Source organism: Phaethon lepturus, unplaced genomic scaffold, assembly GCF_000687285.1.
Source record: "Phaethon lepturus isolate BGI_N335 unplaced genomic scaffold, ASM68728v1 scaffold169, whole genome shotgun sequence".
Lineage (NCBI taxonomy): Eukaryota > Metazoa > Chordata > Aves > Phaethontiformes > Phaethontidae > Phaethon > Phaethon lepturus.
Window position 1 is genome coordinate 1 of NW_010562517.1, and position 17,869 is coordinate 17,869.

General features: G+C 40.5%; 1 protein-coding gene across 1 annotated transcript; it reads left to right on the plus strand.

Annotated features, from left to right (window-relative positions):
• The first annotated feature begins 1,531 nt into the window (after positions 1-1,531).
• On the plus strand, positions 1,532-11,795 carry MAP1B (microtubule-associated protein 1B). Its single transcript, XM_010294270.1, has 3 exons — positions 1,532-8,015; positions 10,167-10,405; positions 11,129-11,795. Exons 1-3 carry the CDS (start codon positions 1,682-1,684, stop codon positions 11,282-11,284), a joined length of 6,729 nt encoding a protein of 2,242 aa, XP_010292572.1. The 5' UTR covers positions 1,532-1,681; the 3' UTR covers positions 11,285-11,795.
• Positions 11,796-17,869: the final 6,074 nt, after the last annotated feature.

A 17,869-nucleotide genomic window follows, 5' to 3' on the forward strand; every position in this document is an offset into this window, starting at 1 on the left:
CTCCATCCTGGCTGAAACCAGGACAGATACCATATGATTTTTATATCTAGCCAGAAAATTGGCCCTGCATGAGAGAGTCGGTACTTACATTTTCTCCTTATGTGTGCAACAAATTTGTGTTTATTCATCCACAGGAAGTGATCTTTTACTACTTTTGTCTCTCCCTAATAATGTGTTCTCAACCTTGACCGGAGACATAGCATAAGGAGCACACTTGAGATCCTAAATCCATTTCAGAGCTGTGGTCTATGCTGCCCCTCTTTTCTTATTTCTGCAATAAACAACAGGAATGTTTTTCTTAATTTCCTTATCTTTCAATGAAAGAAAGGAAAATTCTTCATCGGTTTCACCCTTTTCTCCTTTTATTTTGTTCTGCTTTGTTTTTTTTCTTTGCTCCTTTTCAGACAAAGCCATGTTTTACATATGGGTGATGTTTATTTATAGTCCTGTCAAATGGTTCAGATACTAAGTAAGGCTGACAAAGGAAGATATTTATTTTATGCTTCAGTTAGGTATTGGTTGGATTATTTTTGTTTGGGTAACAGCCACTGCATCTTTGTTTTATTTTTGGTAAATGCTGAAAGTAAATTATGTAACACAAAGAAAGGAAGTGAGACATACACACACAGAGGCCCGAAGAGATCTACTGCAATCAACCATCATTAATTTTTTATGTATTCATTTCTTCGGCTGACTCAACTTGTGGACCAAGACTTTCAAGTTATTCAGCTGTAGCATAAGCTATATCATCTTTATGAAAACTGTTCTTACAGCTTGAGTTGACAATTGAACCTCTGCATTTTTTAACCCTAACACTTTTTTTCTGGCTCTCTTTTTAGCCCTGTACTTCATAGTCTCAGAAATATAAAACTTGTAGCTGTTTGCATTTCTGAAGGAATAACTCATTTCTTAGTGTTCTGGAAAACTCTCCTGCAGTCAGTCATGCCAATCTGGGAGCGGTGCTGGCTTTTCAGCAGCCAGTCTGCAGAAAGAACTGCAGTAAGAACAGTGTGGTGGAATACATCCCATGAGAGAAGGTGTGAGGAAAGTGGCTGCCCCTGGGAGGATGCTGGGTTGCAGTTGCACTCTGCCTGTTAAGAGGACGTGCTTTGTCCCATACATATTTGGCTGGGTTTTCTGGGTGGACTGAGGCAGCAGTGAGGTTCATGTGCCAATGGTAGAGGTAGTGGCAGCGTTAGCCTCATAGTTCTCATAACCTCTCAATATAAAACCTTGTACCATCCTCCTATAAAGCGTGGAGGGAAGGAAGGGGGAACCTTGCGGTACTGTTGTCCTTTGGGCAATAGGGACCAGGAATAAGGTCCTTCTTTGTATTTAAAAAAATACAGTAGTAAACTAATTGTGATAACAGGTTCCTTCAGCTTCTAGGACAGGTACTCACCACTGTGGAAGTGAATGAAAAAGGTTTTATCTATCTCATCAGGAAATATTATGTTCTGACATTAATTGTCATTAAAAAATGAATTTACGTGCATCTTCTTGTGTTTTTGTTTTACAACCCTAGATTGGTGAATTGTTGAGCACTACACACCCTGCCAACAAAGCCAGCCTAACTCTTTTCTGCCCTGAAGAAGGAGACTGGAAAAATTCCAACCTTGACAGACACAACCTTCAAGACTTTATTAACATTAAACTCAACTCAGCTTCCGTATTGCCTGAAATGGAAGGACTTTCTGAATTCACAGAGTATCTGTCAGAATCAGTAGAAGTGCCATCACCCTTTGACATTTTGGAACCTCCAACCTCAGGAGGCTTCTTGAAGCTCTCCAAGCCCTGCTGTTATATTTTCCCAGGGGGAAGAGGAGACTCTGCGTTGTTTGCAGTGAATGGTTTCAACATGCTTATCAATGGAGGTTCTGAAAGAAAATCTTGTTTTTGGAAACTCATCCGGCACTTGGACAGGGTAGATTCCATTCTGCTCACTCACATTGGAGATGACAACCTTCCAGGAATCAATAGCATGCTTCAGCGAAAGATAGCCGAACTAGAAGAGGAACAGTCCCAAGGGTCTACTACCAACAGTGACTGGATGAAAAATCTGATCTCACCTGAATTAGGAGTTGTATTCCTTAATGTACCTGAGAACTTGAAGAACCTGGATCCTAGCTTTAGAGTAAAAAGGAGTGTCGAAGAAGCTTGTTTTACTCTCCAATATTTAAATAAATTGTGTATGAAACCAGAACCTCTTTTCAGAAATGTGGGAAGTACCATCGACCCCATCATTTTATTTCAAAAAATGGGAGTTGGCAAGCTTGAGATGTATGTGCTTAATCCTGTCAAAAATAGCAAAGAGATGCAATACTTTATGCAGCAGTGGAGTGGTACTAACAAAGATCGATTCCTGCTACCAAATGGCCAAGAACTAGACATTCCCTTATCCTACTTCACCTCTATCTCGTCCCTGCTTGTGTGGCATCCTGCTAATCCTGCAGAAAAAATAATCCGAGTTCTGTTTCCTGGAAACAGCACCCAGTATAATATTCTAGAAGGACTAGAAAAACTCAAACACTTAGACTTCCTTAAACAACCAGTGGTTGCACAAAAAGACCTAACTGGGAACGTTGCTAGTGTGCCTGTGAAACAAGCAAAGTTGAAACAACGAGCAGACAGCAAGGAGAGTCTCAAGACTGCTGCAAAGATAGCACCAAGCAAGCTTGTCAGAAAAGAATCTAAAGAAGAAACACAGGAGCCTGCAAAGCCTAGTTCAGCACTGGAAAAGCCTCAGAAGTTGGAAAGCAAAGAAAAAGCTCCAGTTAAAAAAGAGAAACCAGCAAAAGTGGAGACCAAACCTATAGTGGCAGAAAAAACCATAACAATTAAAGAAAAAGTAGTAAAATCTGAAATTCCTGAAAAACAAGGTGTAGCTGTAAAACCAAAAGTGTCAAAGGAAAAGCCAGTGAAAAAGGAAGTCAAAGCAAAACCTGAAGAAAAGAAAGAGGAAAAGGAAAAAACAAAGAAAGAAATTTATAAAAAAGAGGAGAAAACTTCCATCAAAAAAGAGGAAAAGCCCAAAAAAGAAGAGATCAAGAAAGAAGTTAAAAAAGAGGTGAAAAAGGAAGAGAAGAAGGAAACTAAGAAAGAAGTAAATAAAGAAGCTTCAACAAAGGCAACTAAAAAAGAAGCTAAAAAAGAAGAGAATAAGGAAATTAAGAAGGAAGAAAAAGAAGACAAAAAGGACATCAAAAAGGTTCCTAAAGAAACAAAGAAGACAGCTTCTCTTTTGACTGAAGCCAAAAAGCCAGCAGCAAAGCCTAAACCACAAAAGGAGGAACCTGCTAAAAAAGAAGCAGTACATGCTGGAAAGCCAAAGGAAAAAGGAAAAGTTAAGACTGTGAAGAAGGAGATCAAAGTCAGTGGTGCACAAGCTGCCCTTGCAGCAGCTGGAGTTGCTGCCACAAAAGAAATTACAGCCAGTGGAAAAGAACTTGAAGCGGAGAGATGCCTTATGTCTTCACCAGAGGATTTAACAAAGGATTTTGAGGAATTAAAAGCTGAAGAAGTAGAAACAACAGAAGAAACAAAACCTCAAGTTGCACTCATAGAGGATGAACTGAAACTCACTGGCACAGTACAAAAAGAGGCCTTTGAAGTACAAAAGGAAAAATTAGATAATGAAGGACCTGCCGAGTCCTCTGATGAAGGCATAACTACCACAGAGGCTGAGTGTGAACAGACACCCGAAGAACTGGAACCTGTGGAAGAGCACAGGGTTGATGACAATGAAAAGTTTGAAGATGAGGGAACTGGCTTGGAAGAATTATCCGAAGCAGGAGATTATGAGGAAAAGGCAGAGACAGAAGAAGCTGAAGAACGAGGTGAATATGAAGAAGAAAAGATACCACTGGACACTATGGAAGAAGCAAGAAAAATTGAAGAGAGCTCAGAAATAACGGCTGAAGCAGATGCTAACATTAAAGATGAAAAATATATTGAAAAGGCACATTATGAGGCATCAGATGAACGGGCTGAGGAAGACAGGGACGAAGCAATAGAAAAGGCAGACACCGAAAAGACTGAAGAGGAAGAAGACAAAGCAGAAGACAACAGAGATGAAGAGGAAACAGAAAAAATAGAAGCTGAAGAAGATTATGTGATGGCTGTGGTAGACAAAGCTGCAGAAGCTGGTGAAGTTGAAGACAAATATGGCCTACTCATAATTACACCAACAAAACGCTCAGAGCCTCAGTCTCCAGCAGTTGAACCAGCATCTTCTATCCACGATGAGACATTACCTGGTGGTTCAGAAAGTGAAGCCACTGTTTCTGATGAAGAAAATAGAGAAGATCAGCCTGAGGAATTCACTGCTACTTCAGGTTACACACAGTCTACCATCGAAATATCCAGTGAACCAACTCCAATGGATGAAATGTCAACACCCCGGGATGTTATGAGTGATGAAACTAACAATGAAGAAAGTGAGTCACCCTCTCAGGAGTATGTGAACATTACCAAGTATGAGACATCACTGTACTCTCAAGAGTTTGGCAGACCTAAACTTTCTCCATTTCCAGATGCTTTTAATGGATTATCTGAAGGATCCAAAACAGAGGCCACAGAAGGTAAAGACTATAACGCCTCAGCTTCCACCATCTCACCACCTTCTTCATTAGAGGAAGACAAATTCTGCAAATCTGCTTTCCAAGATGTATACCAGCAAAAAGGAAGTGAAATCCAAGGCACTGCTAAATTAGAAATCAAAGAATCCTATCAAGATGATGTTGGTGGAAAACATAGTGCAGCCAAGAGTCCAGCTGACAGTTTGTCCCCTCCATCACCTGTTGCCAAAACACCACTGGGTGAACGTAGTGTGAACTTTTCGCTTACTCCCAATGAGATCAAGGTCTCATCTGAGCCTGTCCCCATTGCTACATTACCTGATGTGCGTCAAGAAGTTGCTGAAGAGCACTGTGCAAGCCCTGAAGATAAAACGTTAGAAGTAGCATCTCCCTCACAGTCTGCTGCTGGTAGTGCGGGCCACACACCTTATTATCAGTCTCCCACTGATGAAAAGTCCAGTCAGCTTCCCTCTGAAACCAGTGAAAAGTCAACAGAAGCTCCTGTTAGCTTTGAATTCAGTGAAGTCAAAGATGACTCTGCAAAACACAGAATAAGCCCTATGGATGAGCCTGTACCAGATTCAGAATCTCCTATTGAAAAGGTTCTCTCACCTCTACGGGGTCGACCACTGATAGGTTCAGAGACCGCTTATGATATATTTTTGAGTGCTGATTTAAAGTCTCCAACCAGAGACTATGGAAGTCCTTCTGAAGTGAAACCTGAAAAAGAAAAATCACCTATTCAGATGAGCCCAGCTTCTGAAGCCAGCTCTGTGGGCCTTTTCCAAGAAAAACAAGATGAAAAAAGTATGGAATTTATGGCAGCTAGGGAAGGCTTCAGCCTAGAAAGGAAAATGGAGGATACAGAACCCAGCAGTTCCCAGTCTTCACTGGTCTTGGATGAGCGGAAGTTACCAGGTGATCTCTCACCTACTCAAATAGATATCAGTCAGTTTGGTTCTTTAAAGGAAGATACAAAAATGTCCATTTCTGAAGGCACTGTTTCTGACAAGTCTGCAACTCCTGTTGATGAGGTTGTGGCAGAAGACACCTATTCCCATATAGAAGGAGTAGCTTCTGTCTCTACAGCATCTGTTGCTACTAGTTCATTTCCAGAACCAACTGCTGATGATGTATCTCCTTCTTTGCATGCTGAGGTTGGATCTCCCCACTCTACCGAGGTTGATGATTCCCTTTCAGTGTCAGTTGTACAAACACCAACGACTTTTCAGGAAACAGAAATGTCTCCATCTAAGGAAGAGTGCCCAAGGCCCATGTCAATTTCTCCACCAGATTTCTCACCTAAAACCACAAAATCAAGACCACTGGTGCATGATCAAAGATCTCCTGAGCAGTCAACTATGTCAGTAGAATTTGGTCAGGAGTCCCCTGAGCAGTCTTTAGCAATGGACTTTAGTAGGCAATCTCCGGAATATCCTACTGTAGGCACTAGTGCACACCATATATCTGAAAATGGACCGACAGAAGTAGATTATAGCCCTTCAGATATACAAGAGACTACTTTTGCACAGAAGATTTCCCCTGTGGAGCAGTCATCTTACTCTCAAGAGAAAGATATTTCAGAAATTATTTCAGTTTCTCAAATTGAAGCTTCATCTTCAACTTCCTCAGCTCATACGCCTTCCCAGGTAACTTCACCACTGCCAGAGGAAACTTTTTCAGGTGCTGTTCCACCCAGAGATATGTCACTACATTCTTTTACCTCAGAAAAGGTGCAGAGCCTAGGAGAAAAGCTGTCACCAAAGTCTGACCTATCTCCATTAACTCCAAGGGAATCTTCTCCTCTGTACTCTCCTAGTTTTCCAGATTCACCTCCTGCAATCACAGAATCAGTGTCAGTTAGTCACACACCGTTGTTGTCACTGCAAATGTCCTCTGTCAAAGCATTTGGTTACCAGGAACCCCCAACAAAGCACAGCCCAGAACCTTTACTCAGCCCAGAAAAAGATGATTCAGAGAAAAGCAGCAGGTCACCAGAAGAACTTAGTTATTCTTATGAGGCCACAGAGAAAACTACTAGGTCACCAGAGGATATTAGCAACTCCTATGAGGCTGTTGGAAAATCTACTAGATCACCTCAGGCCACGGATTATTCCTATGAGAAAACTACTAGGTCACCTGAGGCCATGGATTATTCCTGTGTGACAACTGGGAAAACTACTAGGTCACCTGAGGCCACGGATTATTCCTATGAGATAATTGCAAAAAACATTAGGTCATCCGACGCCACAGATTATTCTTATGAGATGACGGGGAAAACCACCAGGTCAACAGGGGCTGTGGATTATTCCTATGAGATGTCTGGGAAAACCACCAGGTCACCTGGGAACACAGATTATTCCTATGAGATAATTGGGAAAGCTACGAGATCACCCGATACTATGGATTACTCCTATGAGACAACAGAGAAAGCACCTAAGTCACCAGAAGCCATTAGGCCCTGCTATGAGACAACTGGGAGAACCACTAGGTCACCAGAGGCCATGGCTTACTCCTGTGAGACAACTGGGAAAGCCTCCAGTTCACTTGAAACCACAGATTACTCATTTGAGACGACTGGGAGAGCCACCAGGTCACCTGAAGCTGCTAGCTATCCCTATGAAGCAAGTGGTCACTTCACTCCAGGAAAATCATTAGCAGAATCCCGTCAAGATGTTGACTTATGTCTTGTGTCCTCTTGCGAATATAAACACCCCAAAACTGAACTTTCACCTTCATTTATCAACCCAAACCCCCTTGAGTGGTTTGCAAGTGAAGAACAGTCTCAAGATCAAGAGAAGCCATTAACTCAATCTGGGGGATCTCAGCCACCTTCTGGGGGAAAGCAGCAAGGGCGGCAGTGTGATGAAACCCCTCCCACATCTGTGAGTGAGTCTGTCCCATCTCAGACAGATTCGGATGTTCCCCCTGAGACTGAGGAATGTCCTTCCATCACTGCAGATGCTAACATTGACTCAGAAGATGAGTCAGAAACCATTCCGACAGACAAGACAATTACGTACAAATACATTGACCCGCCGCCTCTCCCGATGCAGGATCGCAGTCCTTCCCCTAGGCACCCTGATGTTTGCATGGTTGATCCAGAGGCTCTGCCTGTTGATCAGAATTTGGGTAAACCTTTGAAGAAGGACCTCAAAGAAAAGACAAAGACAAAAAAACAGGGTACTAAGACAAAGTCGGCTTCTCCTGTTAAAAAAAGTGATGGTAAATCAAAACAAATGGCTTTACCAAAACCAGCTCAAAAAGAATCTTTAGACAAAACTCCCAAACCAGCTTCAAAAAAGAAGGAGTTTGAGGAGAAGGCGACCAAAAATATCTCTAGTCCACAAGTAAAGTCTCGAGTGGAAGAGAAAGATAAGGACACCAAGAATGCAGCAAATGTGACAACATCCAAGTCAGCGAAGACTGCAACCACAGGTGAAGACAGATAGCAGTTCCCTAGTGTTAAGATTTTCTTAACAGTGAAGTTAGTTTGCCTTTATATCGGCTGAGAATGTGGTTTGTAGCAAATCAGCAAAGAAAGTCCAAGTTTTAAATAAAAATTCAGCGTGTAAATGCCAAATTTAAATGCATGAAATTCACTAAATTAACTTTTATAATCTGACAAACTTGGTGTGTCAGTTTGCTCAGGGAGTACATAAAATATAAGGAACTTAATACTAGCTGTCTAAACTGTTAACCAACTAACAGAATTAAAAGTACCACTTTTTGTAGGTGAAGTGAAATCAGTAGTAAAGTGAACCACTGTATTCATTGTAAGAAACAAGTAAGCACAATTCTGTTAACATAAATTAATGCAATTTAATATTGTGGGAGGCAAAGGTACTATTGGCCATTGGATGCTCTTATTACTCCTTGTATTAATTGGATTAATTTTAAAAGAAGTATTTAAAAAAATTCTAACAGTAGTAAGAGCACTTTCAGTGAACTAAGCACGTACATCACATAGTCTGGTGAAGGTCTTATGCCATCAGTGATGACTAAACATACAGAAAGTTAATGTAATTTTGAATGACTGTTGTGTATTCCAAGTAGTAATAAAATATTAATTAGATTACTGAAGGAGGCATTGCGCTAATCTGTTGTTTCCAGCAGATCTTGTTAGAGAGTATTTGGGGGATACTTGGATTTTGCTGTTGTCAGGACTGATGTTCTGTTGAAAGCTTTTTTACAAGAAACGGGTCTAGGATTCAGTACAAACAAACCAACATTCAACTGTCTTTAGCTTCCCCATTTTAAGTGGTCCACCTTTCTTACACCATTATTTGCATATCTCTGTTAGTAGATGCGTTTCAGCAGCATAGTTCCTCATGCTGTACATTTCTCCAGCACTTCAGCTCTATATGAGATTCTTCTTCCTCCAAGTATACTTCTGAGGTATATACTAGAGCAAAAGGCAAGACTCTATTTGATAATGACATTTAAGTGTAACATGTAATACCTAATATTTTATCTAGTGTTAGTATCCACAGTTCAGATTTTATGGTAAAAAATTGTAAGAGATAAAAGTGAAAACTCTCTAATTCAGGAAATCTTATCATATCATGATGCTTATTTGGCATATTGCCCTATGATGAATGGCAGGGCATACTAGACAACTATAGTGGACTTTGCTGGCTTTAGAGAATGTGACTCTAAGTAGATTGTATTGCTCAGATAATTGTTTACCAAACTTAATCCTCTGTAACAACACGAGAAGGCAAATAGAACATATATGGTAATCATCTGCATAAAATTACTGGTTGAATCCTGATTTTTCAGTTCTCACCATGATCCAGTGCATAGCAAAAGCTGCTTTTTTTTGAGGGGGTAGCATTTTTACTGTAAGTGTTTAAACTTTGAACTTCCTTTTGATTAAAGCTCTTCTTAGAACAAGTACTATACTATGTACAGAAGCAAAACCACGCTTCCCCTACTTTTTGTGATAAGTGGCTAATTTGTGTATGCAAATAAGTATCCAGCAAGCAAATAAATACTTGTTCTCAGTTCCCTGAAGTAATTGCTTTACAAGTTTCTCTGTCCTGCCAAGTTCCTCTCTGCCCCTTTTTCTGTTCACGTGTAGCATCTTCCTGATGCACTTGTAAGGCAGTCTGAGCATTATCAACAGCTACCATGTCTTGCTATGTGCTGATACCCCAAATCTCAGGACTGCTTAAAATCTGTATGGCTCCCTGTGTGACCGTAGGTTTTATAGTCATGCATACCTGAGACTTTTGAAAAGTTGTACTTCTTAACCCGGAATTAAATTACCATTTATTGAATGGTAATTCAGTAATCACAGCCCTGCATAGAAATTGTTGGATAATAGTAGTATATTACTGGGAAAGGTTCAGTCAGTTGCTGGTTATGTGGTAGTGAGTTTTTATTGTATTATATAGTTACAGTTATTCAGGTTTGTTCTCCCGTTACAATCATAATTGGACTACAACGAAGCTGGAACATGTCATTAGATGTAGGAGGGTAATGCCAGAATTGGACACATCTCACCTCAGCGGTTATAACAGTAATTAATAAATACATGTTTTTAACTAGTCTGTTATATATTCTTTTGTTGTTTGATTTCTGAAGGACCTGGGAATACTAAGGTGGCAAAATCTACAGCAGTGCCTCCAGGACCTCCGGTGTATTTGGATCTGGTGTACATTCCCAACCACAGCAGTAGCAAGAATGTTGACGTTGAGTTTTTCAAGAGGGTGCGATCATCCTATTACGTGGTGAGCGGGAACGATTCTGCAGCAGAGGAGCCAAGCAGGGCTGTTCTGGACTCCCTGCTGGAGGGCAAGGCACAGTGGGAGAGTAACATGCAGGTAGGCTCTTCGCTAGTATGTCTACCTGGAAATCTGACCTCTAAGAAGCTACTATGGGAAGCCAGAGCACCTCTGGAGTGGACAGGGGCTGCTGGGGAATGGGGTCCCCAGGCTGGGCACCCTGTTTCACCGATGATATGGGAGGACACCCAAGTGAAGCACAGAGCTGCACCGCACTTAGACACACCCCCATTTCTGGCCCTTCCAACATATTCCTGGAGGATAAAACAGTCGGGAGCTGGTTTACAGGACCATTTGGCTGTTTCATTTGTTACTATACCATGTATGATCCAAGTTTGGAAATGCTGCAGTTTGTAAGTAGGAAAGAAAAGTGAATGTTTCATGGTTTATATGGTGATCATGTACACTTGCAAACTTCATATGACTTTCCATTGTGATCAAGAAGTGAACAAAATATTTGGCCATAGTCTGAAGAGCAGACTGCAGACTGCTACTTCTCTGGAAAGCTGCATCTCAGCAACTTACAAAAGCAAGGTTTTATTTTGATAAACTGCTTCTTTGCAGTAATATTACCTTACCTACATGCTTATATATTTCCTTTTGTCTGTCCATCCATCCGTTTATTCAAGTATTTATTGCATAAATTCCCATTCTTTCCAAAATAGAAACGTACTTGTTGGCTGGGGCTTCTTACAAAGACATTTTTCTTATCAGCTCTTTCTGTTGTCCATTCCTGAGGACTTCTCCTGTTTTGTGTTGTAGGTGACCTTAATCCCAACCCATGACTCAGAAGTGATGAGGGAATGGTACCAAGACACGCATGAGAAACAGCAGAACCTCAACATCATGGTTTTGGCAAGCAGCAGCACTGTTGTTATGCAAGATGAATCTTTTCCCGCATGCAAGATTGAACTGTAAGAGCAAGACCACGCATCACAAGATTAAACTTTGTTTCCAGATACTCTTCAGTTTGAAAACACCTTTTCTAAAAATTCAACCCAGCTATTTCAACTGCTGAACTATATACCTGCCAAATGCTATACTGTGTCACGGTGATGCAAGTCACTAATATTTTTCAGTCTTTGCTGATTGCTAAGGGAAAAAACAGTATTCCCATAGTAGGGTTCAGATTACTCCGAAAATACAGATCCAGTTTCATCTCCGCTGAACATTTGGAAACCATGCACTAGCAGCCCCAACTGACTTCTGCCAGGTGGAGGCATTTGCCCTCTAAAGAAACACAAAGAGAGAAAGCGAGGGAGGGGTAGGAGGAGGAAGTAATAAATAATTAGATCTGCATTGGTCTCATGGCAATAGATGTATCGCTTACTGCAGTCTGCTTATGCTGTCACATGAAAATAAAGTTTCAAATTTGTATCAATCTGACCTATTGTAAGGGGGATTCTTTTATTACAGTATTAAGTTAGCTGGAAAATAAAAAGAAATAGAACGTGGCCAGGAAGGGACGTACACCTAAATGCTCATCAGCAGTTTTCCACTTTAATTTGAACTCTGCATACTGACATACCATAACAATCATAGGCCAAATATGCACGTAGGCTGCACCCCATCCAGAAGTCTAAAACCTTTCTTTTAACATACAGAATTGTCGGTCTAAGGCATGCTCCCAGTGAAAGTCCACTCATTCCAGCCAGAACTGACCTGTCCGCACGCTTGAACACCCATGTCCACTGTCAATTAACTGAAGAAAAATACCAAAGCAGTTGGGAGTACATATAGTAGACAGTTTGCCTTAGAAAGTGACTTGAATGTACAAATAAACTTGATGCACTTATTTTTTAATGTTGAGACAGCAAATTTATAAAACATCTGTGTAGGATCATAGTTACACTAGTAAAGAAGTGTGAGTGTGCATATGCGGTACTAGAAACCTGAGTGGTCAAACAGCTTGGTGCTATGAATTACCTGTGTTAGTTATGTGAACGCTTCACAGATGCACCTGGACAGCTCAACAACACAAGATGAGCATTTTTGCGAAATCTTCTTTTGTACTGTGGAAGCGAGATTGGAGTGGTGTCCAGTATCAGAGTTACCAAACTTAGTGAAATGTTCAGAATGATGAAAAATGTTACTTGCGAGCCTGTACGGTATTCAACCTTCTTTTGTCTTACCTTATTTGTTTAATTCAAGAGTGAATATGGGAACAAATGTACAGAAACCTTTTTTCAGTGCTGCGTGAACTTGTAATAGATGAATTTTTAACAAACGTTTTCATTTACAGGAAAATGCAAAGCAAATTTTTTCAGGTGAAGGCAATTTTTTTTAGTAATTTTGTAAGATAAATGAATTACATTGTTTAAGGTCTAGTGAGAATAGGTATTGAGGTAAAATTTATTGAAAATGGTCAACTGCCAATACCTTGTGGGTGGTGGACGGCATTGAAGGGCACCCTGGTGGTAAAATTAATCTATTGATGATGACAAAAAATGGGATTTGAAAAGCTGATTGCCTAATACTTACAAGGGTGTAACCTTCATTCTCAAACCTCACAAGATCTTTAAAAAATAGAACAAGCAATAAGCTAAAATAAGTCCCCTTCCCTTCCCTCCTCTCATTTCCTCTTCTTTTAACCCTCCTCTTCTTTTACTCTTCCTCTTCCTTCCTTCTTCCTTTCCTCTTCCTTTCCTTGCCTCTTCTTTTATACTTCTTTAACCCTGTCCTCCTTCCTTTCCTCCTTCTTCTCCCCCTTCCTTTCCTTCTCTAGACTGCTTGCAGAGGAACAGCATCACTGTTCTGTGATTTAAAACAGTCTGGATTTTTTAGTCCTAGAAATTTTACCCCAACTTAAAAAATCTTGTTACATTGTAGAAGGTTTGCAAATCTGAATTTAAAGAAGGTGCAAAGGCCTCCAGAATGGACATATGTGCTGGTCTGTATGATTCACTATGACGGCTGGTATTAAGTTTCACAATGTAGTGAACTGTGACCTCATTTTGTTTTCTTTACGTATAATTTATTTCAATTTTACATTGTTAGGGTATTTTTTTTAACAGGTATATGTTTGCACTCCTAATTTTTATGAGGTTTTTCTTTATACTGCTTTAGGGTCCCTTAAATGTGGGCCCCTGAGGCCCATTTAATGCTGTGAATTACTGTTTCTTAGTTGTTGGGGGTTTTGATTTATTTTTAATGTCTTCTCTTTTTTTTAGGTATCTCTAGCAATGCTGTTTTATTTATTGCTATACCTTTTAAGTCGTTAAGAATAACTCGGAATGACTGTGGCACAAAAGGCAGATGGAAAGGTATTGTGAAAACAAGCATGTTTGCTGGGCTCATAATCGTTCACTTAAAATTGCTGTTGTAATACATAGTCTACAAAGTTATAGGCAAAATGTTTGGCAGAATAGTTGTACTATTTCTACAATTCTTTCTGCTTTGTCTACTTTCTTATATAGGTCAGATTTCAGACTTTTTGAGTGGGTGGGAACAGATTTTCTGATTTTCTGACAACATCTGAAATGGTTTGTATCTCTGCTTTGGTAGAAAATCTGTTTGAAGTACAGCAGTTGTCCTGAGACTAATCTCGCTTATGCCACTTACTCCTGTGAATCAGGAGCAAAGTTATGGTCATTTGGTCCTACTGTAAATGAAATTGGAATCAAGCCTTAAGTCTCCCCAAGCAAGTTTGTGATGGCTCAAGCATTTGTTTTACTTTTAAAATAATAATAATAATAATAATAATTAGACAGTTACAGCTGATCTTAAAATGTACATTTGCTTTTTTGCTGGTACAAGAATATTAAAACCCCGGTCTGGCTATTCTGAGGTATTGCAATACCTGTTCCATCCATTCCCTTTCAAACGGCAATGGCGCCTGGGTCCAACACGGCGATGAACTCCTCCATTAGCTCCTCTTGCCCTTAATGTCTTTCCTGCCTGTGGAACTAATCTAACAGTGCTAGTGCTAGCCCTGGTACTACACAATTAGTTTAGTGTAACAGTCATCAAAATGTACCGTGTACATTAACGATGAGTGCTGTTGATCAGCATAGATTTCTAGGAGCATGGTTTGTTATTGATTACTCTAATTATAAAGATTCAATATCTGAGTGTAAAGGACACTCCATTTAAATCATGGTATCACCCATAACAGCATCCCCAGTCATGATCTTTATGCTATTACTCTACTGCTTCATATAATTCAATGAGGAATTAACTTTGGGGATCCCGCCCTGCTCCTGAACTTGGACAGGGCCTCTCTTGCATGCCTTTTCAAAGTCCTGTGGTGGGCCTGACTTCATTGACCTCTATTTCCACCCCATCTTTCATAGAAATCACTTTTGATTTTTGTTTTTTTACTTACTTTACATACTGTGGTGAATGGAGATAACTGTGTATATGAATGTGGGGTTTTTTAATTGTCTACAATAGCTTACGCATTTTAGGAGAGTTGCGGTACTCATTTACAAAGATTTAATCAATTTGTTAATCGAATTTTCAATCCCTCCCACCACAAGCTAGTCAGCTCCAAAGAGCGCTTACTGTGCATTTGGGACATTTCTGTCATATGCTTCTCTTTGTTCATCTGTTGCCAGAGGTTCCTGCTCAGTAATGGTGTTTTGAGAGAAACAGTAATTTTGTTGGTCTGGATTTATTAGAAAAGGAAAAAGCATAGTGTTTACACTTGAAAGAAACTGTAAACTTTCATCTCTTCACTTAATAATTGAACAAAATACTAAAAGCAACTAGGCGTAAGCATTTCGTAGAATGCAATTATATTATTCACCTGGTTTAAAATAAAAAGAAAAAAAGTCTGTTGTGACTTTACAAAAAATCTAAAAAAATTAAGTAACTAAATAAAACAATGGCATAAAAATACAGAAAGGGAAAAAAAGAAGAATAATTAAACAAGCAGCTTCTCCGCACTAGACTAGCTAGGAGCTCCAGGTGGCAGGAGCTACTTCTTCAAGACTGGGCTGTAATCACAACTGTAAAAGAGGAAATCTGAAGTATGCTTTCACACACTTGCATGCAGCCATTATCTTCCAAACTATGGAAGGAAGCAGTCTTGTTGCTGGCTGAGAAGCACCTCACGCACCTCCTCTCTCTTGTTCTGAATGGTGTTTGTGTCAGTCTGCAGCTGTGTATGGTATTATGTCTTATAATCCTGCATCACTTCTATTCTATCCAGTCATACCTAATGTAGAAAATTAGTTTCCAGTGAAAGTAATATGTAGTGCTTTTATGATATTTGTGTGCAATATCCCCCCTTCCACTGAGGATATTTGATGTAAAGGACAAACTCAGTTCCACAATAAAATATAAAAGTGGTAAAGTGGTGTTGACATGTTTCTTGTCTTTGTGTATGTACGTATTTTTAAGTTTTCCCTTCGATCATGATTATCTACTATATGTTTTTTTTCTCAAAAGATCAGTGACTATTTAAATGCTAGATAAGAACCAATCTCTATTGAGAAATTGGAAAATAAATGCGGAAGATGATTGCTTTTATCTCTTGTGGCGTAAAACATTACCATGATGTACCATGATATGGCTTATTTTTGTTCTCATTTCTGTATCCCTCAGCAGCATGAGAAAACACCTCATTTTCAGTAAGTTCAAGGGGCTGTGTCAGAGATGATACCAAATAAAGTTACATCAAACTGAGCCCACCCTGGTTTGGAAAAGAGGTCTTTTCCAAAGTTGTTGCAGTTTAACAAGAGTGCGCAGCTTGTCTCCGGTGGACATGGACCCTTCCCGACTGCCGCTGCCCAGAAATCCTGGTGAGAGGGGATGGAGCGTTTGGGGAAGCTGGGCTCTCAGTTCAGTTTTTTACTTTATAAACATCAGACTTTTCCCCTACTGCTGTTGAAGGGATGCTGTAAGATCAGGCTTTCTGCCCTGGTGGTTTTGCTTGCTGCTGCGGTGCCTGCTGTGGCAAGGTGCAGCAGTCAAGCTTACATTTCTTAGCTCAGGGAGGTGGTAAGGACATGAAAGCAGGTAAAGGCTGGGGTAGCAGCGAGCAAGGGGTGCTCGCTCGCAGGAGAAGCAGTGGCCCTGTGGGATTTCCTTCACCCTCAGACAGCAGTCTTTTTTGTGGGCCCTTACCTGTCTCCAGCATCTAAGGTTTCATTTGTAACTTCTAATGGCAATAATAAGAAATACTGTACTTGTCTTGAATTGGGCTGAGCGTGGTGAAGTAGAGAAAAACGAAGACTAGATGAGGGGCGTCAACTCCTACAAATCTTATATCTCAAGTATAATCCTGCATCTGTCTATGTCAAGGTTTTTTGAGCTGTTGTGGTAAAGTAGCCTGATGCTACTTAAAATATATTAAAATTATTGTGCAAAGCAAACCAGGTCAGGCTTCAACCCCAATTATTTACCTGCAGTTGCAGGGTAACATTCTGGATTTGCATAGGTGGGACCACCCATGATACCTGTGGATAGGGGCAGGCCAGCCTGGACTGTAGCATTTGGCTTGCTGCTTCCAGATGCTGAATGAAAACTCCTTTCTTCAACACAGCTGCTGAGAAGGAAATACTTTATTTCCGCAATTGTTAATGAATTAATTCAGTCAGCCTATGGAGTATTTCAAATGGTGTGGGAAAATGATAGCCTCTCAGACCTTTTCAGTCTATCTAAAATGAAGGATCTGTCTTGTGGCATCCTAGACCTGCAGACTGTTTAATACTGATTTCTAGTGTTCTGTGGCTGAGAGGAAATTGTACCTTTTCACAGTTCCTAGGATGGGATGAAAGGAGGTGTCCAGGGGTCTCTTGAGTAATAGCCATGGTGACATCTCATAGATCCAGCTCATTCCCAGCATTGCAGCAAAGCTCTTTGGCTTCCTAGAGGGTATCTCTGGGCAAGCAATGTTTCTACATGAGTATTGCCCATGTCCTTCACTCAGCGATCAGTTTTTGACCTACTGCTGTGGTCCCTACTTTCATCTCCCACAGACACAACCAGACCACACTAGCATGAAGCCCCCGGGGCATTGTCCTCTGTTGTGCTAATACTGAGGAGGGCTAAAGAACTAAATCAGCAGGCACTGTAGTCTGCCCGAGCTCTATTTGCTGGTTGTCACGGATCCTTACCACTTGATGTAGCTGCTTCTCTGCAGTTCAACAACTTCAGCATTACTGGCCCCAGAGCAAATCGCTGGCAAGGCAGGGGTGGAGGTCGACTGTGCATCTGCTGCCAGCTTCACTGCCAAAACAATTACATATGCCGTGATTTACATGTCATACGGCAGCTCAGCCCATCACCTGTGCTTGTGAATTACACACAGAAAATAAGTGAAATAGATGGAACTTATGTCCTAATACAAAGTTAAATATACATAATAATGTCTGTATACACGAAGGTTACAGCTTGTATACCTGTTAAGGTCCAGAAATTAATTTTGTCTGAGTTTTTACAAACTTCATGCTCTCCACCCAGCTGTTTGTTACTTTCTTAGCTTACAGAGTTGAAGGTAAACTGAACCACTGAGCCATTTAAATACTTAATATGACCCCCCCCCCCCGAATGCAAGTC